The sequence below is a fragment of the Podarcis vaucheri genome, assembly GCF_965113315.1.
Source record: "Podarcis vaucheri genome assembly, chromosome: 18".
NCBI classification, from domain to species: Eukaryota; Metazoa; Chordata; class Lepidosauria; order Squamata; family Lacertidae; genus Podarcis; species Podarcis vaucheri.
The window spans coordinates 9,060,368-9,082,640 of NC_138756.1; the positions used below are offsets into that span (position 1 = coordinate 9,060,368).

At 48.9% G+C, this 22,273-nt stretch overlaps 1 protein-coding gene across 8 annotated transcripts in view; it reads left to right on the top strand.

Annotated features, from left to right (window-relative positions):
• The window catches only part of TLE2 (TLE family member 2, transcriptional corepressor), a 43,755-nt gene that overhangs the window by 10,185 nt on the left and 11,297 nt on the right, over positions 1–22,273 (top strand). For 3 of the 8 annotated variants that reach the window (XM_082206355.1, XM_082206349.1, XM_082206356.1), the window contains 9 exons: positions 868–930; positions 2,152–2,226; positions 4,675–4,887; positions 10,759–10,860; positions 11,760–11,804; positions 14,104–14,244; positions 18,685–18,820; positions 20,300–20,460; positions 21,657–21,733. In XM_082206355.1, the coding sequence (XP_082062481.1) occupies positions 868–930; positions 2,152–2,226; positions 4,675–4,887; positions 10,759–10,860; positions 11,760–11,804; positions 14,104–14,244; positions 18,685–18,820; positions 20,300–20,460; positions 21,657–21,733 (1,013 nt within the window). Of the gene's footprint in view, positions 1–867; positions 931–2,151; positions 2,227–4,674; positions 4,888–9,160; positions 9,178–10,758; positions 10,861–11,759; positions 11,805–14,103; positions 14,245–18,684; positions 18,821–20,299; positions 20,461–21,656; positions 21,734–22,273 lie in introns of all 8 variants that reach the window. The other 5 variants (XM_082206350.1, XM_082206354.1, XM_082206352.1 and 2 more) reach the window with 5 other exon arrangements.

Genomic DNA, 22,273 nt, shown 5'->3' on the forward strand with positions numbered 1-22,273 from the left:
CGGGGTGAGCTCCCGTTGCTCAGTCCCTGCTCCTGCCATCCTAGCAGTTCGAAAGCACGTCAAAGCGCAAGTAGATAAATAGGTACCGCTCCCGCAGGAAGGTAAACGGCGTTTCCGTGCGCTGCTCTGGTTCGCCAAAAGTGGCTTAGTCTTACTGGCCACATGACCCGGAAGCTGTATGTCGGCCAATAAAGCGAGATGAGCTCCGCAGCCTTCTGATCGGCAAGTCCTAGGCTCTGTGGTTTAACCCACCCGCGCCCCTTATAATCCCCATGTTACACCCCCCCAAACTACATTACTCATACATCATAGTTACATCATGAAAGGGGAGGTCTGGTGGCCGTAATCTGAGCATCCTGGACCCTGCCCCATGGTTCCCCTTGCCCTCCACCCATCAAATGAAACAAAAGAGATATTTACATTTCCCTGTTTCCCAGCCAAGTTCATCACACCCTTTTGTCTTCATCTGGGTTTGTTATTTCTGGACTGGCTACCTGTCTGGCACTCAGGTATCAGGAGGCCAGGGATTACCACTCAGGCAGAGGGGCTGCTGAGAAGCTGAGCTCACATGTCTATATGAATTTCTGAAGTTTTCCCAGAGAGCCAGTACATAGATGCATTGATCAGTGAATTCTTGCATTTGGTATTGTGCAGCAAAGGCCCTTTGAATAGACAGGAAGAAACTGCGATGAAGTGTTTTGTGGGGACAAGTCACAAAAGTCACAAAAGTGTTTGTGCTGGTTTTGGTAGTGGGCTGCATGTGCGTGATATCTGCTGGAGGGGCAAACCCACCCCAACCTATACGTAAATTCCTGCAACAGCTTCAACTCTGATGTGACTGAGACCGCCGTCTCTTTCATTTTCCAGGCGGAGATTGTTAAACGGCTCAGCGCTATTTGCGCCCAGATCATCCCCTTCCTGACGCAAGAGGTAAAATAAATTTGTTTGTGTTTCGTACGGAAAGCAGTTAGCATTTCACATGCAACACATTCTGGGCACCGGGGGTCCGCAATGACAAAACCTCAAACTGCCTTCGGCAGACTGAGGAATGGTTTGCCCCCAGGGCCGGATTTAGGTTCAATGTGGCCCTCAGCTATTGAAGGTAATGGGGCCCTTTATATATCCAGCTGTCCTTTGTCAACACAAATTTTCGCTGTTTTTTTGTGTTCGGTATATGCCATATGGAGGGACACGGGTGGCGCTGTGGGTTAAACCACAGAGCCTAGGGCTTGCCGATCAGAAGGTCGGCGGTTCGAATCCCCTCGACGGGGTGAGCTCCCGTTGCTCGGTCCCTGCTCCTGCCAACCTAGCAGTTCGAAAGCACGTCCAACTGCAAGTAGATAAATAGGTACCGCTCCAGTGGGAAGGTAAACGGCGTTTCCGTGCGCTGCTCTGGTTCGCCAGAAGCGGCTTAGTCCTGCTGGCCACATGACCCAGAAGCTGTACGCCGGCTCCCTCGGCCAATAAAGCGAGATGAGCGCCACAACCCCAGAGTCGGCCACGACTGGACCTAATGGTCAGGGGTCCCTTTACCTTTACCTATATGCTATATGGTCATTTATGGACCTCATAGGTATCTCAAACCATATGCCCATGTGGCCATGCAACCAGTCCATGCAGAATGTCAGCACCCTATACAGTGGTACCTCGGGTTACATACGCTTCAGGTTACATACGCTTCAGGTTACAGACTCCGTTAACCCAGAAATAGTGCTTCAGGTTAAGAACTTTGCTTCAGGATGAGAACAGAAATCGTGCTCTGGCGGCATGGCAGCAGCAGGAGGCCCCATGAGCTAAAGTGGTGCTTCAGGTTAAGAACAGTTTCAGTTTAAGTATGGACCTCCGGAATGAATTAAGTACTTAACCTGAGGTAACACTGTATATAGAAAGGAGCAAACCAGGGATATTTTAGGGAGCAGGCTAGCAGGCTGGGCCCATGACTTACATCGCAGGAGCCGACACAACACAAAACATTGTTGCTGCATGTCGGTTTTATTTTATTTGCTTTTTATCTTCTATTTTATATCTTTATAACTTTTATATTTTATATCGTATATTTTCGAAATCCAGGTTTTTCCCCTTTAAAATATTATTGAGAGAGGAACAAAGACTTCCCTAAATTTCCTGATGTGTTTTTTTTTCTCCTTCCAGCACCAACAGCAGGTGTTGCAAGCTATGGATCGGGCAAAGCAGGTGACGATGGGGGAACTGAACAGCATTATTGGGGTGAGTGGCCGGTTCGGACCAAAGGCCGTCTCTTTCCTGTTTGCAATTCATTTGTCTTTGCAAGGAGTTCTCCTTGGAGCAGCTCCTCTCTTGCAAAGATCTTCTTCCTGCTGTGCCATCTCATCTTTTGCAAAGCTTATCTTGATGAGGCAGACGAGGCAGAGACTGGGCATTTAGGGATGCTTAGCTACCCGGAAGTAGACAAAGATCCCAAGAGAGGGAACCGGCACATCCACAATGGGCTAGGAGGGGAGTAGCAGTTTCGTTTCCTTTACAGTGGTGCCTCGCAAGACGAAAAGAATCCGTTCTGTGATTCTTTTCGTCTAGCGTTTTTTTCGTCTTGCTAAGCAAGCCCATTGACAGATTAGCGGATTAGCGCTATTAGCGGCTTTTAGCGGCTTATCTGCTTATCGGATCAGCTGATAAGCAGCTTAGCGGCTTAGAAAAAGGGGGGAGGGGGAAAAAACCCGCAGGAACTCGCAAGACATTTTCGTCTTGCGAAGCAAGCCCATAGGAGATTCGTTTTGCGAAGCACCTCCAAAACGGAAAACTCTTTCGTCTAGCGAGTTTTCCGTCTTGCGAGGCATTCGTCTTGCGGGGCACCACTGTATTTATTTCATAAAATTCATATATACCACTTGATGGTAGGAGAAATGTTGACAGCAGGAATTTCAAACGTTCGGAAACCAGACTAAAAACAGATTATTATTATTATTATTATACATAATTTTTATTAGTTTTTTTAACATATCATTTTCAACAGTAATTAAACATACTTTTACATCTTATTCAAATTTTTGACTTCCATCAATCCTGTCTGAAAATTTTCCAATCTGATCTCTCAGTGTGCATTTCTTATCTTCCGTATTACATTTCAGACTCATAACCAATATCTCTTATCTTTTTCTACTTTGTAACACTTATATTTCTCCTTACAAAACTTATTGTAGTCCTACTAGCGTAATTTGTTGATTACAGTTGCTCTTCAAATAATTCATATACTTCTTCCAGTCTTCTGTGAATCTCTGGTCCTGCAGGTTTCGAACCCTTTCTGTCATTTTGTCCAATCCTGCGTAGTCCATTAATTTCGTCTGCCATTCTTCTTTGGTTGGAATTTCTTCAGATTATAATAATTTATTATTTATATCCCTCCCGTCCCCAGCCACTCTGGGCAGCTCCCTACAGAACACTAAAAACACAACAAAAGAGCAAACATTACGGCTCTTTCCAGTTGCTTGAAACGACAGGAGTGGAAATAATAATAATAATAATAATAATTTATCATTTATACCCTGCCCATCTGGCTGAGTTTCCCCAACCACTCTGGGCGGCTCCCAACAGAATATTAAAAACACAATAAAACATCAAGCATTAAAAACTTCCCTAAACAGGGCTGCCTTCAGATGTCTGCTAAAAGTCAGAGAGTTGTTTATCTCTTTGACATCTGATGGGAGGGCGTTCCACAGGGCGGGTGCCACTACTGAGAAGGCCCTCTGTCTGATTCCCTGCAACCTCACTTCTCGCAGTGAGGGAACTGCCAGAAGGCCCTCGGAGCTGGACCTCAGTGTCCGGGCTGGACGATGGGGGTGGAGACGCTCCTTCAGGGATATTGGGCCATTTAGGGCTTGAAAGGTCAGCACTATCACTTTGAATTGTGCTCAGAAATGTACTGGTAGCCGATGGAGGTCTTTCAGGGCTGGTGTTATGTGGTCTCGGTGGCTGCTCTCAGTCCCCAGTCTAGCTGCCGCATTCTGGATTAATTTCAGTTTCCGGGTCACCTTCAAAGGTAGCCCCACGTAGAGCGCGTTGCAGTGGTCCAAGCGGGAGATAACCAGAGCATGCACCACTCTGGAAAGACAGTGCGCAGGCAGGGAGGGTCTCATCCTGCATACCAGATGGAGCTGATAAACAGCCGCCCTGGACACAGAACTGACCTGCGCCTCCATGGACAGCTGTGAGTCCAAAATGACTCCCAGGCTGCGCACCTGGTCCTTCAGGGGTACAGTTACCCCATTCAGGACCAGGGAGTCCCCCACAAAAGGCCCTTCTCGTCGCTGCCGCCTCCAGTGACAGCTGAATCCAGGAGCGACCCCAAGCTGCAATCCCGTTCCTTCAGAGACAGCGCAGCCCAAGCCAGAGTACCATATCTTCCGCTGTATAAGACGCCCCAGACCACAAGACGCACCTAGTTTTTGGAGGAGGAAAACAAGGAAAAAAATATTCTGAATCTCAGAAGCCAGAACAGCAAGAGGGATCGCTGCGCAGCGAAAGCAGCAATCCCTCTTGCTGTTCTGGCTTCTGGGATAGCTGCGCAGCCTGCATTCGCTCCATAAGACACACACACGTTTCCCCTTACTTTTTAGGAGGGAAAAAGTGAGTCTTATAGAGCAAAAAATACGGTTTCCCAAACCCTTTACTGTCTTCAGGAGTCTTTCCTTTTGTCTCCAGCAGCAGCAGCTCCAGAACCTCTCCCACCACGCTCCTCCCATCCCACTGACCCCACACCCTTCGGGTCCACAGACCTCCAACTTAGTGGCAGTCAGCACCTCCTCTGGGCTCCTGGCGCTGTCCGGAGTGCTGGCGGCTCAGACGGCGTTGGTGGCAAAGGAGGAGAGGTCGTCTCGCGACTCGGAGAACCACCAAGGTAAGCGGAGAGGGTGCGTGCGTTCGAAGCAAGCTTGGCAGCCACAGGTTGGGCGAAGGTCTTGGATTCGAATTCCCCGCTGAAGCCCAGGGGCCGTGGGTTGTGCAGCTCAGGGGCTGTGCACACAAAGGCTGCAGATTTAATAAGAGGAGCCTTTTGCATCGGTCTAACGGGGGACAAATCGAGTCCCGTTCTCACAGGGGCGCCTTGAAGGAGCACGGTAATAAAAAGAACTGTGTTTTCGGAAGCTCTGTAACATGAACGGAGCCAGGCAGTGGGAGCTATCGGCCGCCGGTCCCGGCAGAATTCGAACTCAAGAGCACTCTCCCCTCCCACAATTGTGTTGTTGTTTAGTTGTTTAGTCGTGTCCGCCTCTTGGTGACCCCCTGGACCAGAGCACGCCAGGCACTCCTGTCTTCCACTGCCTCCCGCAGTTTGGTCAAACTCATGTTGGTAGCTTCGAGAACACTGTCCAGCCATCTCGTCCTCTGTCGTCCCCTTCTCCTTGTGCCCTCCATCTTTCCCAACATCAGGGTCTTTTCCAGGGAGTCTTCTCTTCTCATGAGGTGGCCAAAGTCTTGGAGCCTCAGCTTCAGGATCTGTCCTTCCAGTGAGCACTCAGGGCTGATTTCCTTCAGAATGGAGAGGTTTGATCTTCTTACAGTCCAGGGGACTCTCAAGAGTCTCCTCCAGCACCAGAATTCAAAAGCATCCATTCTTCGGCGATCAGCCTTCTTGATGGTCCAGCTCTCACTTCCATACATCACTACTGGGAAAACCAGAGCTTGAACTATACGGACCTTTGTTGGTAAGGTGATGCCTCTGCTTTTTTGAGATGCTGTCTGGGTTTGTCATTGCTTTTTTCCCAAGAAGCAGGAGTCTTTTAATTTCGTGGCTGCTGTCACCATCTGCAGTGACCATGGAGCCCAAGAAAGTGAAATCTCTCACTGCCTCCATTTCTTCCCCTTCTATTTGCCAGGAGGTGATGGGACCACAATTATACCCAGGCGCATAGCTTGTCTCCAGCTGTGTTACAAGAGAGTGAGGAGAGCTTTCCTCTTTTTCGCTCTCTGTACTACGACTGACTTTGCAATACGTCTATCGTTTCTCTTCTCGTTTGCCTTTTTCCTCGTAAGCTAAAAAAGCTGCGACCGCTCCTAACTAGGGAAAAAACCTCCTTTCTCCTCACTGGCGTCTCACATTAAAAAGCGTCAGGTCTCCAGATGGAAGAAGCCTCTGCCCCAAAGTGCTTACAATCAAAATGTGCTTTGTCTGATGGGGAAGAGGGATAGGAATATAGGTACTTCTTTCCAGTTGTGGGTGAGAGACCCTCCGATCACCCACCCCCACCCAATCCCCCTCTTTCCACGCTGCAGCTGTTTCTTCAGGAGGAAACGACCCAACTAATAATAATAATAACTTTGCTAATTAAGTCTCTCCAACATGGCGGGGAGACTGGCACTATTTTTGACCCGGGGAACAGCTGCGTGGTCCGGTGTGGCTAAACTCTAGCGGGGGCTGTTGAGTTCTAAAATGAGAGGTGCAGCCTGGAAGATTAAAGCTGTGGTCTGGGAGTCTTGCCAAGTTCCCCACAGCTTGCAAATCCCAGATCCATGCGCTGCTCTGGTTCACCAGAGGCAGCTTAGTCATGCTGGCCACATGACCCGGAAGCTTATACCTTTAAAGGTAAAGGGACCCCTGACCATTAGGTCCTGTCGTGGCCGACTCTGGGGTTGCGGCTCTCTTCTCGCTTTACTGGCCGAGGGAGCCGGCGTACAGCTTCCGGGTCATGTGGCCAGCAGGACTAAGCCGCTTCTGGCGAACCAGAGCAGCGCACGGAAACGCCGTTTACCTTCCCGCTGGAGCGGTACCTATTTATCTACTTGCACTTTGACATGCTTTTGAACTGCTAGGTTGGCAGGAGCTGGGACTGAGCAACAGGAGCTCACCCTGTCGCGGGGATTTGAACCGCCAACCTTCTGATCAGCAAGTCTAGGCTCTGTGGTTTAACCCACAGCGCCACCCACGTCCCTCAATACATGCCTAATTTGCATGATTTATGTGGGGGGCGTAATCCTGCTTCTCTTTAACCGCCGCCCCCCAAAGATAGATAGAATATAAAATCTCTGTGTTTACAGCTCAGGTAGAAACCAATTTTGGAGAATTGCAGAATTGAAGATGAACCTGTCTAGACTTGTGGAGCAATGGGGGCAAGCGTGTGGAATCTAGAGTTGCCCCAGCTGGCTCTTAGAAATGTGTGTGTTTTTTTGGGGGGGGGCTCTCTCGCCCCCCTTTTGTTACAAATTGCTTTGCATGCAGGCTGTGATCAAAGCCAAATGTAGCTTAGGAAAGCTTTTTGGCAGGCTTGCGTTGTGGGATTGCATCCAGCACCTCTTGGGACGCCCCCCCCCATTTTGGCAAATTTCCTCTCTGTTCTGGGTGGGTGGGAGGGAATAAAGGCCTATTCTCTCTCTCTCTCTCTCTCTCCCCCTCCTCCCTCCATACCGCCTGGGCACCTACGGCGAGGAGTCTCTTCCGCAGGCGACCATGTTATCGATGCTTTTACAATAATAATAATATCCCCCCCCCAAAAAAAAACTCAATGCGGCTGTGTCCACATGTGCAGAAGGAGAACGGTCTGCCTCGCTTCAGAGTTACAGGTTGGGGAGACCTCTCCCCCCTCCTGAAAAAGGGGAAAGGGGTGAACGACCTCTCCCTGCAAGTAGACACCAAGCATGTCAGGGATTATAAAGGTTCTAGCCAAGCCCGTTCTCTTTATTTTACCCATGCAAGGCAAAGTGCGGGACTCTCGGGTGTTCCAAAGGGGATTAGACAAATTTGGGGGTGTGGAGTGGGGGTGTGGAGTGGGGGGGGCCTGTTGATGGCTGCCATCTGGGATGCTTCTGCTTCTGCCTCCGCAATCGGAGGCATCGACACTTCCAAAATTAATTTGCTGCAAACGGGCAAGAGGGGAGAGCAGCTTTTGTGCTTGTGGCTCTTTGCCGCAGACGGAAAAAGGCTCTCTGCACACACTGTTGTTGTTGTTTAGTCTTGTCCGCCTCTTCGTGACCCCCTGGACCAGAGCACGCCAGGCCCTCCTGTCTTCCACTGCCTCCCGCAGTTTGGTCAAACTCATGCTGGTAGCTTTGAGAACACTATCCAACCATCTCGTCCTCCGTCGTCCCCTTCTCCTTGCGCCCTCCATCTTTCCCAACATCAGGGTCTTTTCCAGGGAGTCTTATATCAACAACCTCAGATATGCAGATGACACAACCTTGATGGCAGAAAGTGAGGAGGAATTAAAGAACCTTTTAATGAGGGTGAAAGAGGAGAGCACAAAATATGGTCTGAAGCTCAGCATCAAAAAAACGAAGATCATGGCCACTGGTCCCATCACCTCCTGGCAAATAGAAGGGGAAGAAATGGAGGCAGTGAGAGATTTTACTTTCTTGGGCTCCATGATCACTGCAGATGGTGACAGCAGCCACGAAATTAAAAGACACCTGCTTCTTGGGAGAAAAGCAATGACAAACCTAGACAGCATCTTAAAAAGCAGAGACATCACCTTGCCAACAGAGGTCCCGATAGTTAAATCTATGGTTTTCCCAGTAGTGATGTATGGAAGTGACAGCTGGACCATCAAGAAGGCTGATCGCCGAAGAATGGATGCTTTTGAATTCTGGTGCCGGAGGAGACTCTTGAGAGTCCCATGGACTGCAAGAAGATCCAACCTCTCCATTCGGAAGGAAATCAGCCCTGAGTGCTCACTGGAAGGACAGATCCTGAAGCTGAGGCTCCAAGACTTTGGCCACCTCAGGAGAAGAGAAGACTCCCTGGAAAAGACCCTGATGTTGGGAAAGATGGAGGGCGCAAGGAGAAGGGGACGACAGAGAACGAGATGGTGGGACAGTGTTCTCGAAGCGATCTCCTTTATTTACATGCATGCTTTAGCTGAGGTTCCTGAATTGCAGGGGGTTGGACTAGATGACCATAGCGGCGGGGAGGTCCCTTCCAACGTTACTATTCTGGGCTCTGGAGCAGCGCCTCTGTTCTCCCCTTTGGGAGGCTGGCGTTGAATCACAATGAAACTCGCATCCGGATGCTGTCTTGGATTAACGATAGCCCTTTCCCCCATTTCCCATGATCCTCCCTGGCCCGCAACTCAACGCTCTCGTTATCGCCGCACGGTGATATTTTTGCTTGGAGGGGTGTCTAACTAAATGTCTTTGCTTCTTTGTGTGTCTCCCTCGGTTATCTGAATACCTTCCTGGCTGGACTCACCTGCTCCAGAACACGCTTCGAGTCGGGTAAGCCTTTCTGCGATAGATACGACTATCTGCTCCCATTTGTACTGATCCGGGTGACTCAAGTGTCATAAAATAATTATATTATTGGTAACCTCAAGGTTAGATTACTGCAATGCGTTCTGCATAGGGCTGCCTCTGAAGACGGTTCGGAAACTTTAGCCGGTGCCAAATTCTGCGGCCAGGTTGCTCACTGGAGCAAGACTGAGCATATTGCACCGATCCGGATCCAGTTGGCTACTGATTAGTTTCCAGGCCCAGTTCAAAGTGCTGGTTCTGACCTATAAATCCTTAAATGGCCCTCTCGGTGGCGGCTCCCTCCCTGTAGAACGCCCTCCCATCAGATGTCAAGGAAATAAAGAGCTATCTGATTTGTAGAAGACATCTGAAGGCAGCCCTGTTTAAGGAAGTTTTTAATGTTTGATCGTGTTTTTAATATTCTGTTGGGAGCCGCTCAGAGTGGCTGGGGAGGCCTGTCCAGATGGGCAGGGTATAAGTAATTTATTATTATTATTATTATTATTATTATTATTATTATTATTATTATTATTATTGCACCAGCTGGAGCCTCCGGATCAGGCTTAAGAGCAGCGCCACGGAGTGCAATGCGAGGGAGAAAATACACTAAAATATCACACATTAAAAACTTCCCTGAACAGGGCTGCCTTAAGACGTCTTCTGAATGTCAGGTAGTTGTTTATCACTTTGACATCTGATGGGAGGGTGTTCCACAGGGCAGGTGCCACCACCGAGAAGGCCCTCTGTCTGGTTCCCTGTAGCTTTGCTTCTCGCAATGAGGGAACCGCCAGAAGGCCCTCGGCGCTGGACCTCAGTGTCTGGGCTGAACGATGGGGGTGGAGACGCTCCTTCAGGTATACAGGACCAAGGCCATTTAGGGCTTTAAAGGTCAGCACCAGCACTTTGAATTGTGCTCGGAAATGTACTGGGAGCCAATGCAGATCTCTCAGGACCGGTGTTATCTGGTCCCAGCGGCTGTTCCCAGTCACCAGTCTAGCTGTCGCATTCTGGGTTAGTTGTGGTTTCCGGGTCACCTTCAAAGGTAGCCCCACGTAGAGTGCATTGCAGTAGTCCAAGTGGGAGATAACCAGAGCATGCACCACTCTGGTGAGACAGTCCGCAGGCAGGGAGGGTCTCATCCTGCGTACCAGATGGAGCTGGTAGACAGCCGCCCTGGACACAGAACTGACCTGCGCCTCCATGGACAGCTGTGAGTCCAGAATGACTCCCAGGCTGCGCACCTGGTCCTTCAGGGGCACAGTTACCCCATTCAGGACCAGGGAGTCCTCCACACCTGCCCGCCTCCTGTCCCCCAAAAACAGTCCTTCTGTCTTGTCAGGATTCAACCTCGATCTGTTAGCCGCCATCCATCCTCCAACCGCCTCCAGGCACTCACACAGGACCTTCACCGCCTTCACTGGTTCTGATTTAAAAGAGAGGTAGAACTGGGTATCATCCGTCTACTGATGTACACCCAGCCCCCTCCTTCGCCCTCTAGCATCCTGCTCTCTCGGAGACACCCCCAATGAATTTTTTCATTTCTCCTTCTCTTCCTCCTCCCCAAAGAGCAATTCGGCCTCTCCCCCCGAGAGCCTGCAAGGCGAGGAGCCGCTGGACAGCGCAGGATCAAAGCGCAAGCAGGAGGGCAAGGAGGAGGTGAGGCTCTACGTAAGTGTCGCTTCTGGATCTGGCCCCGGCGACCCCGGGAAAGAGTCGGCATGGCGGCCAGACCCCCGGTTCAGTTCCCCAACCAAGCACGAAACTCGCTGGGTGACCTAGAGCCAAGTGACTCGCCTCGCAAGGTTGTTGTGAGGGCTAAAGCATAGCTGTCAACCGTCCCTTACTTGGCGGGACAGTCTCTTATCCCAGCGCCGTGTCCCGCTGCTGTCCCTTATTGATGATGTCCCTTAAATTTCCCGGGTTTCAAAGGAAGCAGCTCCTCCTCCCTCCCCCCCTGCCAGCCAGGGAGGAGGGAGGCTCCAGCTGTGTTGCTTGGCTGCGTTGCTCACCCAATAAGGAGTCTAAGAACGACTGGGGGGTGGAGCTTGCATGCCTTGTGCCAATCAAATCGGCCGCGTTGCCTGGGGACTCGCCTTTGCTCAGCGCTTCCCAGCGGAGAGGTGACGGTGGTTTCCCTTGCTGCAAAAGGTGGAACGCGAACTTGTCAGTACTCTCCGAGGCTCGAGGCGTGTCTGAAACAGGCTTAGCGATCGTTCCTTCCCCCTGTGGGGACCCTGGAAACTCTCATTCCTGCCTCCAATGGGGACCCTGGAAACTCTCAATCCTGCCTCCAATGGGGAACCTGGAAACTCTCATTTCTGCCCCCCAGGGGACCCTGGAAACTCTCATTCCTGCCTCCAGTGGGGACCCTCAAAACTCTCATTCCTGCCCTCGTATAGACCAGTCGCAGTTAATGGCCATAACTAACTCAGGTCTCTTCTTTTCGGTGGGTCGACTCTTGAATATAACTTACTCCAGCTTTTTGGGGGAGCTGGGTTCGAGAGCTGCACCCGACGAGGTATTGAGATGCATAAGGACCCTGCCCCTTTCCCCCCCTTCTCTTGCAGGAAAGCGACGGGGAGAGGAGCGACTACAATTTGGTTGTGGACGAGGTACGTTGGCATCCTGGGTTGCAGAGACAGAGGCAGAATTCAATTATGCAAGACGGCAACCACCGGCAGAGCAAATCTGCATAATTCATGCGGGTCGCGGAGTTTATTTTTCCCTCTCTCCCACCCCCTTCGCGCAGGACTGTGCTTTAAAAAAACATAATCATAAAGAATTGAAGCGAGGAAAGGCACGGGGCTTGCCCCCCACCCAACCCCAAGGTGGGGCATTTTCTCAAAGGTTTTTTAAAATCGCTGACGGCACGATCCGAGGGGAGCCTGGGAAAAAAGAAGCCCCCCCTCCTTTGTTGTTGTTGTTGTTTAGTCGTGTCCGCCTCTTCGTGACCCCCTGGACCAGAGCACGCCAGGCCCTCCTGTCTTCCACTGCCTCCCGCAGTTTGGTCAAACTCATGCTGGTTGCTTCGAGAACACTGTCCCACCATCTCGTCCTCTGTCGTCCCCTTCTCCTTGCGCCCTCCATCTTTCCCAACATCAGGGTCTTTTCCAGGGAGTCTTCTCTTCTCATGCGGTGGCCAAAGTCTTGGAGCCTCAGCTTCAGGATCTGTCCTTCCAGTGAGCACTCAGGGATGATTTCCTTCAGAATGGAGAGGTTGGATCTTCTTGCAGTCCATGGGACTCTCAAGAGTCTCCTCCAGCACCAGAATTCAAAAGCATCCATTCTTCGGCGATCAGCCTTCTTTATGATCCAGCTCTCACTTCCATACATCACTACTGGGAAAACCATAGCTTTAACTATACGGACCTTTGTTGGCAAGGTGATGTCTCTGCTTTTTAAGATGCTGTCTAGGTTTGTCATTGCTTTTCTCCCAAGAAGCAGGCATCTTTTAATTTTGTGACTGTTGTCACCATCTGCAGTGATCATGGAGCCCAAGAAAGTAAAATCTCTCACTGCCTCCATTTCTTCCCCTACTATTTGCCAGGAGATGACCAGTGGCCATGATCTTCATGATCCTTAGATCATGAATTTGCCCAAACCTCTTTTCAAGCTGTCCAGGTTTGTGGTCTCATCCCTGTCTACTAAGGCAGGAAGTTTTCTTTCGGTGTATAGCATGCTGTGAATTTCATATCTACATTTCATGCAGCCATTTCAATATTATATCCTAGATCTTCTTTGGTGATCCCTCATAGCCGAGTAAGATTGTCTTCCATAAACACGGTTTTAACCATGAGTCCGTAAGTGACTGTGGAGGCCAATTCTGGATCCACACGTCCTTCCACACTGGAGACATTGGTTTCCGGGCAGGAGTTGATCCCGGTGTCGATTTGCCAAGCGTGCTTTCCTCTTAGCATGTTTCTCCCTCTCGCCCTGATTTCGAATGTCTTCAAAGCCCACGACACCTTTGGCAAAGGCTGTTCTCCAACTGGAGCGCAGGCCAGTGTTTCCCAGTTGTCGGTGTTTATACTACATTTTTAAATATTTGCCTTGAGAGACTCTTTAAACCTCTTTTGTTCTGTATGTAAATTTTCTATTACATTTCTAACACATCATTTTCAGCAGTAATTAAACATACTCTTACACCTTATTCCATTTTTTTTTACTTCCATCAATCCTTTCTGAAAATTTTCCAATCTAATCTCTTAGTATGCATTTCTTATCTTCCCTATTACATTTCAAACTCTATCTTTTTTTACTTTGTAACAATTTGTATACTGCATTTCTCCTTACAAAACTTCTTTTAAACCTCTTTTGTTGACCACCAGCATTACGCTTTCCATTTTTAAGTTCAGAATAGAGTAGTTGCTTTGGAAGACAATAATCAGGCGTCCGCACAACAAAGTTGATGTTGAAGAATCATCGCTTCCACACTGGTGATCTTTGCTTCTTCCAGTACACTGACACTTGTTCGCCTGTCTTCCCAAGTGATGTGTAAAATGTATCATCACAGAGACCAACAAATTTAATGAACTAAGGAACGAACGAACGAAATGATGGGGACTGGAATCGACCAGTTTTTTTTTTAAGCACCGTATTTTTCGCTCCATAAGACGCACCAGACCACAAGACGCACCTAGTTTTTGGAGGAGGAAAACAAGGAAAAAAATATTCTGAATCTCAGAAGCCAGAACAGCAAGAGGGATCGCTGCGCAGCGAAAGCAGCAATCCCTCTTGCTGTTCTGGCTTCTGGGATAGCTGCGCAGCCTGCATTCGCTCCATAAGACGCACACACATTTCCCCTTACTTTTTAGGAGGGGAAAAGTGCGTCTTACAGAGCGAAAAATGCAGTAATTCATTTGAGGACTTTGCCCCTTCCTTCCTGGATTCTTCGCTCTCTTTTTCGTGCAGGACCCTGCTTCCGAACATGGTAGCCCACCCTGCGCATCTGCCACGAAGGTCGTTCCGGTCCGGAGGGATCTCCCAGGCAGCCCTGCTTCTCTGCCGTCCAGCAGGAGCGACACCCCCCTCAAAGCGAAAGAGCAGAGCCCGGTAAGCAAAGCGGGGTACATATTGCCTGCCAAACCCATCTAGCTGGCTGTTGTCTACCCTGGCTGGCAGCCGCAATCCAGGGGTTCAGAAATCTGGGGGTTCTTCCACCTAGGAATGGGCAAAGGGGTCATGACTGTTTCTCATTTCCCACCTGCCAATCTTCTCCATGTTTGCAGAGTTGCAGGTTATCCCCGCACCCAAAGGGACATGGGTGGCGCCGTGGGTTAAACCATAGAGCCTAGGACTTGCCGATCAGAAGGTCGGCGGTTTGAATCCCCGCAATGACAGGGTGAGCTCCCATTGCTCGGTCCCTGCTCCTGCCCACCTAGCAGTTCGAAAGCACGTCAAAGTGCAAGTAGATCAATAGGTACCGCTCCGGAGGGAAGGTAAACAGTGTTTTCGTGCACTGCTCTGGTTCGCCAGATGCGGCTTAGTCCTGCTGGCCACATGACCCGGAAGCTGTACGCCGGCTCCCTCGGCCAGTAAAGCGAGATGAGCGCTGCAACCCCAGAGTCGGCCACGACTGGACCTAATGGTCAGGGGTCCCTTTACCTTTACCTTTACCCTCCCTAATTCTGATGAAAACCTATCAGCATTTCAATGTGACTTGCTCTGAATACAGTGGTGCCCCGCAAGACGAATGCCTCGCAAGACGAAAAACTCGCTAGACAAAAGGGTTTTGCATTTTTTGAGCTGCTTCGCAAGACGAATTTCCTTATGGGCTTGCTTCGCAAGACGAAAACATCTTGCAAGTTTGTTTCCTTTTTCTTAACACCGTTAATACAGTTGCGACTTGACTTCGAGGAGCAACTCATAGAACGTGGTGTGGTAGCCTTTTTTGAGGTTTTTGAAGACTTTGGTGATTTTTGAAGCTTTTCCAAAACTTTCCCGACACCGTGCTTCGCAAGACGAAAAATTCGCTAGACGAAAAAACTCGCGGAACGAATTAATTTCGTCTTGCGAGGCACCACTCTTTTCGTGAGTGGTTTTCCGTAATGCACGCATTTCTGCAAAGCAGCTTTGCACTATAATAATAATAATAATAATTTACTTATACAGTGGTACCTCGGGTTACATACGCTTCAGGTTACATACGCTTCAGGTTACAGACTCCGCTAACCCAGAAATAGTACCTTGGGTTAAGAACTTTGCTTCAGGATGAGAACAGAAATCGTGCTCCGGTGGTGGCGCGGCAGCAGCAGGAGGCCCCATTAGCTAAAGCGGTGCTTCAGGTTAAGAACAGTTTCAGGTTAAGAACGGACCTCCAGAACGAATTAAGTACTTAACCCGAGGTACCACTGTACCTTGCCCCTCTGGCTGGGTTTCCCAGATGGGCGGGGTATAAGTAATAAATTATTTCTGGGTGCTATCCAGAGATAGACTGCCCCTGATGGTGGGTGTTCTACTTAAGAAGGAACTCGTTTCTGCAGGAACTTGCTCACTGTGCAATATTCTTTTTGCCATCTCTGACCCCGCAAGCTTTTATTCTGTTCTTCCTTATGCCCCCCGCCCCACAAAAAATACCCCATCCAAAATTCGTACCCTTTTTGCAATTTTCAGCCCAGCAGATTCGCCTCCTCACCAAAGCCGGATGCCTGGGTTCCATTTTGAGATGCGCCTCCTCCTGCTTCCGAGTCGCCCCCCTCCCCTTATTCTCCTCTGGGTGTGTGCGCATGCCTTCACCCCCCCTCCCCCAAACAAGCCCCCTCCTCAAATGCACAGGGGGGGCCACGTGGCTCGGTTAATTAGTGGCCCACAGGGGAGCTTTGAGATTCCTCAGAGGATTTTAATGTATAATTAATTGCTATTAGCGCCGCCTTGCAGGGAGCGAGGGGCTTGTGGGGGGGCAATTGCAGAGGGGGGGGGAGATTGGCATACCATCTGGGTTAGACTGGGAGGAGAGCGTCCCAAACAGAGGTCATTGAAGTGGTGATAATTATTTTCGTGGAGGGTTTTTTTGCCCTCCTATTTCTTCCTTCCTTCCTTCCTTCCTTCCTTCCTTCCTTCCTTCCTTCCTTCCTTCCTTCCTTTCCTTCCTTCCTTCCTTCGTTCCTTATTTATCTTTCTTTCCTTCCTTTCTTTCTTATATATCTTTCTTTCCTTTCCCTCCCTCCCTCCCTCCCTCCCTTCCTTCCTTTCTTTCTTTCTTTCTTTCTTTCTTTCTTTCTTTCTTTCTTTCTTTCTTTCTTTCTTGTTTTCTTTCTTTCTTTCTTTCCTTCCCTTCCTTTCTTCCTTCTCCTCCCTCCCACCTTCCTTCCTTCCTTTCTCTCCTTCCTTCCTCTCCTTCCTCCCCCTCCCCCTCCCTCCCTCCCTCCCTTCCTTATTTCCTTCCTTCCTTCCTTCCTTCCTTCCTTCCTTCCTTCCTTCCTTCCTTATTTTCTTTCCTTCCTTCCTTCCTTCCTTCCTTCCTTCCTTCCTTCCTCCCTCCCTCCCTCCCTCCCTTCCTTCCTTTTCTTTCCTCCCTCCCTCCCTCCCTCCCTCCCTTCCTTCCTTCCTTATTTTCCTTCCTTCCTTCCTTCCTTGCTTCCTTCCTTCCTTCCTTCCTTATTTTCTTTCCTTCCTTCCTTCCTTCCTTCCTTCCTTCCTTCCTTCCTTCTTTTCTTTCCTTTCTTTCTTCCTTCCTTCCTTCCTTCCTTCCTACATTTCTGGCAGGCTGCATTTCTGCCTCTCTCCCTCCTTTCCTTGCGGTGTGTGTGTGTGTGTGTGTGTGTGTGTGTGTGTTTAAAACACACAGTGCGACCGAGGGAGAGAGAGAGAAAAGCAAACCCTATTGATCTCCCCGCAACCTGCCAAGATCTCTGGATTGAAACATCAGGGCAGGAGGAGGACAGCGGCTGGAAGGCAGGAAGACGGCATTGATCCGTCTGTCAAATCCTCAAGGCTTCATTTGGCAACCCGCAACCCCTCCCTCCCTAACTCCCCAGACAGGCTGGAGGGCAGACTCTCCCCCCCCCCCAAATGCACACTGGGTGAGTGGCTGAGCTCAATCGGATTAGCACGGTCTCCGCTCCCTGAATAACGACAGCCCTGCTGTGCGGCGAAAAAGCTTTTCCTACCTCCCCACCACCACCAAAAAGGCAGAAGGCGAAACAGACAGAAAGACCAGTTGCGATTCTTCCACATACCACCCCCAAGATCTTGGCTACCCACTCATCCCTGATTCCCTGAAAGTTTTATTTTATTTTATTGTATTATTTTATTTTATTTTATTTTATTTTATTACTTTGCTTTATACTTTGCTTTGCTTTGCTTTGCTTTGCTTTGCTTTGCTTTGCTTTGCTTTGCTTTACTTTGCTTTGCTTTACTTTATTTTATTGTGGTACCTCGGGTTAAGTACTTAATTCCGGAGGTCCGTTCTTAACCTGAAACTGTTCATAACCTGAAGCACCACTTTAGCTAATGCGGCCTCCCACTGGAGCACAATTTCTGTTCTCATCCTGAAGCAAAGTTCTTAACCCGAGGTACTCTTTCTGGGTTAGCGGAGTCTGTACCCCGAAGCATATGTAACCTGAAGCGTATGTAACTTGAGGTACCACTGTATATGCATTTATAGGTGCTCTTTCTGCTAATGTACTCCACTATGTATGTACCACTGTATGCAAATTTTTATTAGTTTTTTAATATCATTTCCAACAATAATTAAACATACTTTGACATCAATCACCTATGAAAACTTTCCAATCTGATAATTTAATATACATTTCTTACTTTCACTCTTCCATTTAAATCTCATAACTAATATATCTCATCTCCCTCTACTTTGCAATGTTTTGTATATTTCTCCTTACGAAAATATGAGCCGGTACTTTAGAACAAGTTTGTGACGTGTATTTTATTTTTATTTTTATGAAGAACACCCACTCTGAGTCCCCACAGCTGGCCTAAGTAGAACAAATTCAGCCAGCTAGCCCTGGGGATTATCTGATTTTTGAATTTTATTGTTATTCATGTTTTTATACTGTATTTTATGCTGCTTTTATAATTAAGTGTTTTAAAGTGTTTTAAATTTGTGGTTAGCCGCCCTGAGCCAGGTTTTTGAACTGGGAAGGGCGGGGTATAATAATAATAATAATAATAATAATAATAATAATAATAATAATAATAATTTATACCCCGCCCATCTGGCTGGGTTTCCCCAGCCACTCTGGGCGGCTTCCAACAAAACACTAAAATACAATAACCTATTAAACATTAAAAGCTTCCCTAAACAGCCTTTAGATGTCTTCTAAAAGTTTGGTAGTTATTTTTCTCTTTGACATCTGGTGGGAGGGTGTTCCACAGGGCGGGCGCCACCACCGAGAAGGCCCTCTGCCTGGTTCCCTGTAACTTGGCTTCTTGTAGCTTTATTATTATTATTATCATCATTATTATTATTAGGTGTCTCGGAGCTTGGAGCCTTGTTCCTTAAAACGGACACCCCTTTTTCCTCCCCCCCCACAGAATGACGACAACCCTGCCCCATGCAAATCCGCCAGCCTGTCTCCGCCCCACGATTCCTTGACCCCCGGACTCGGTCCCAGCTGCGCCCCTCACCTCCAACAGGTCTCCTCTAAGCCATCCACGACAGATGCCATCAGTAAGTCGTTTGTGCAATTATTTTTTTTAAAAAATTATACTTTATTGAAAATTTCCAATAGAGTGGAAAAAAGGTGTAGAGAAATCTCCCAGGTCCTGCTCTGACCATAGCTGTCAACCGTCCCTTATTTGGCGGGACAGTCCCTCATCCCAGCGCAGTGTCCCGCTGCTGTCCCTCATTGATGATGTCCCTTAAATTTCCCGGGTTTCAAAGGAAGCAGCTCCTCCCCCTCCCTCCCTGCCGGCCAGGGAGGAGGGAGGCTCCAACTGTGTTGCTTGGCTGCGTTGCTCACCCAATAAGGAGTCTAAGAACGACTGGGGGGGGGGAGCTTGCATGCCTTGTGCCAATCAAATCGGCCGCGTTGCCTGGGGACTCGCCTTTGCTCAGCGCTTCCCAGCGGAGAGGCGACGCTGGTTTTCCTTGCTGCATCCCCTTTGCCGGGTTGCTGCGCTGTGGGAACCACCGCTTGAGGCTTCGTTTGGCTGCTGGCTGGGCTTTCTGCCTTTGGCTCGGAGGGGCTCAGAAGTCGAACATACCTGTGCCCGGAAAATCCCTTATTTTGGCTGCTGGTCCCTTATTTTCGAGGCTGCTGGTCCCTTATTTTCAAAGCTGAAAGTTGACAGCTATGGGTCTGACACTCTAACCGGTGTGCTACTGTTGATGTTTTAAGGGATGCTCTATTCTGGCAGAAGCGCAGAGAGTTGTTTGGTTTGGAATACAGTGGTACCTTGGTTGTCAAACGCTGAAAACCCGGAAGTAACTGTTCCGGTTTTCGAACGTTTTTCAGAAGCCGGACGTCCGATGCGGCTGTCGGCTGTTGTTTCCGGGGCGCCAGCACCAATCAGAAGCTGCGCCTTGGTTTTTGAACATTTCGGAAGTCAAACGGACTTCTGGGATATATTAAGTTTGGCACTTTTGTTTTTGCTATTTTGCGTTTTTGTTTCTGAGGCTTTTTCGGTTAATTTGTTTTTTGTGACTGCGTGGAGCTCAGTCCAGCTGATTGATTGATTGTGCAACTGGGGAATTGGATAAAAGCCCCCCCTCCAAAAAATCAGAGCAAGTAACATAATATTCTAATTTCCATCATCTACAATACAATATTTATTTTATTGATTATTGCTTTCATCTTATGGATCAATGGTCTCGTTAGAGAGTAAAATTCATGTCTTAGGCGTTGTTTTTAAAAGTCTGGAACGGATTAATCCGTTGTGCATTCCTTTCTATGGGGAAGGGCGCCTTGGTTTTGGAACGCTTTGGTTTTGGAACAGACTACGGATTACGTTTGAGAACCAATGTACCACTGTATCTTGGAAACAGTTTGTGTTAATTTTGCAGCCGCATTTATATTTGTATTCACACGGATCTGCTTCTCCTTTGCGAGTTTGCCTGTTTTGCATATAAATAAAATAGCAGCATAATGTAATCTATTTGGCTTTATGGAGTCTCCTGCCCCCCCCCATATCTTTCTTTTCTTCCTAGCCCTCCGAAGCCCCCTGAGCATGGCCAGTTCATACGCTTCGTCCTTCGGACTAATTCCCCAAGCCACACTCAATGGTGATCTCACCGCTCCGCGATCGTATGTCAGCATACACCTCTCTCCGCAAATTAGTGGGACGGTTCTGTACGGACGTTCCCCCATGGTAAGCTGAGAGGCTGTTTTTACCCCCCGCAAGTAAATATATGGGACGCGGGTGGCGCTGTGGGTTAAACCACAGAGCCTAGGGCTTAGAATCCTAGAGTTGGAAGAGCCCCCAAGGGCCATCGAGTCCAACCCCCTGCCAAGCAGGAAACACCATCAGAGCACTCCTGACATATGGTTGTCAAGCCTCTGCTTAAAGACCTCCAAAATAGGAGACTCCACCACACTCCTGGGCAGCAAATTCCACTGTCGAACAGCTCTTACTGTCAGGAAGTTCTTCCTAATGTTTAGGTGGAATCTTCTTTCTTGTAGTTTGGATCCATTGCTCCGTGTCCGCTTCTCTGGAGCAGCAGAAAACAACCTTTCTCCCTCCTCTATGTGACATCCTTTTCTATATTTGAACATGGCTATCATATCACCCCTTAACCTCCTCTTCTCCAGGCTAAACATGCCCAGCTCCCTTAGCCGTCCTCATAAGTCATCGTTTCCAGGCCTTTGACCATTTTGGTTGCCCTCCTCTGGACACGTTCCAGTTTGTCAGTGTCCTTCTTGAACTGATCGGCTTGCTGATCAGAAGGTCGGCGGTTCGAATCCCCGCCACCCACATCCCTAATATACTTCTTCTTAATCAGTTCAACAATTACTTTGATGAAATACATATTTTGTTATGTGCAAATGGATTTAGATACCTGTTAGGTCCATAAATGACCACACAGCATTTGTTCAACACAAAAAAACAGTGACAAATTGTTGACAAAGGACAGCTGGACATAGAATGGGCCCCATTACCTTCAATAGCAGCTAAAAAAGCCAATGCAATTCTGGGCTGCATCAATAGGAGTATAGCATCTAGATCAAGGGAAGTAATAGTGCCACTGTATTCTGCTCTGGTCAGACCTCACCTGGAGTACTGTGTCCAGTTCTGGGCACCACAGTTCAAGAAGGTGAGAAGCGGATTGAAGCTTGTGTCGGCTCCCTAAACTTGTGTGACCAAGAATTCGAGCCGGCGTCAGAAAGAGTGCAGTGAGGAAAACCTCTCAAGTGGCAGGGAGTTCCATAGGGCAGACGCTGCTTTCTGCTGTTCTTTAGCCGCAGATGCCAAAGGCTGAGCCCGAGTTTGTGTGCCAAGCGGGTGTTGTTACCACTCAGCAACAGCCTCTCCCTGTTGACATCGCCTCTTCTTGATTCCGCCCGCAGGTAGCCTTTGAATCTCACCCCCACTTACGAGCTTCGACCGCTTCGGCTTCCCTGTCTTCCGTTCCGGGTGGCAAACCGTAAGTAACTGGCTGCCTGTGGCCCTATGGGGAGAGGGCGCTTCATCAGGGCTGGAATTGAGCGATCTGAGCCTCAAAAACGAAGGAACGACGGCAATAAACCGTGTCTAAAAATCTCCCCCTTTTGCATTCCCGTGTCTGAGCCTCTGAAGCTAACAGATGCTGAAGGAATGGGTTTCTGTGCAGTCAGTTTGAAACTGACCCCAAATCCCCATTTTTCCTCCTCCAAGGGAGCATTTCTAAAATGCTCTAACTTGAGCTCTTGAGCCAAAACCCAGCTGTATAAACAAGTGCTCAAAGCTCTCACCCTTATCAGTCCGTGACGGCAATGAGTGGCCTTGGCTGTTCCAGTGGAGCAGGGATGGCACGTCTGGGTCTTATCTTACATCCTGACCGCAAAGACCACAAAGACGCACAGACCTTGTCAAGTCTGACAAGAGACCCGGGAACGGCGCCAGGAGTTGGTGACCTCTTGCCCCAAGATAAGAGTATAGGGACAGGAACAACCTTTTATAGTCAAGAGTACCGGAACAGGAACTT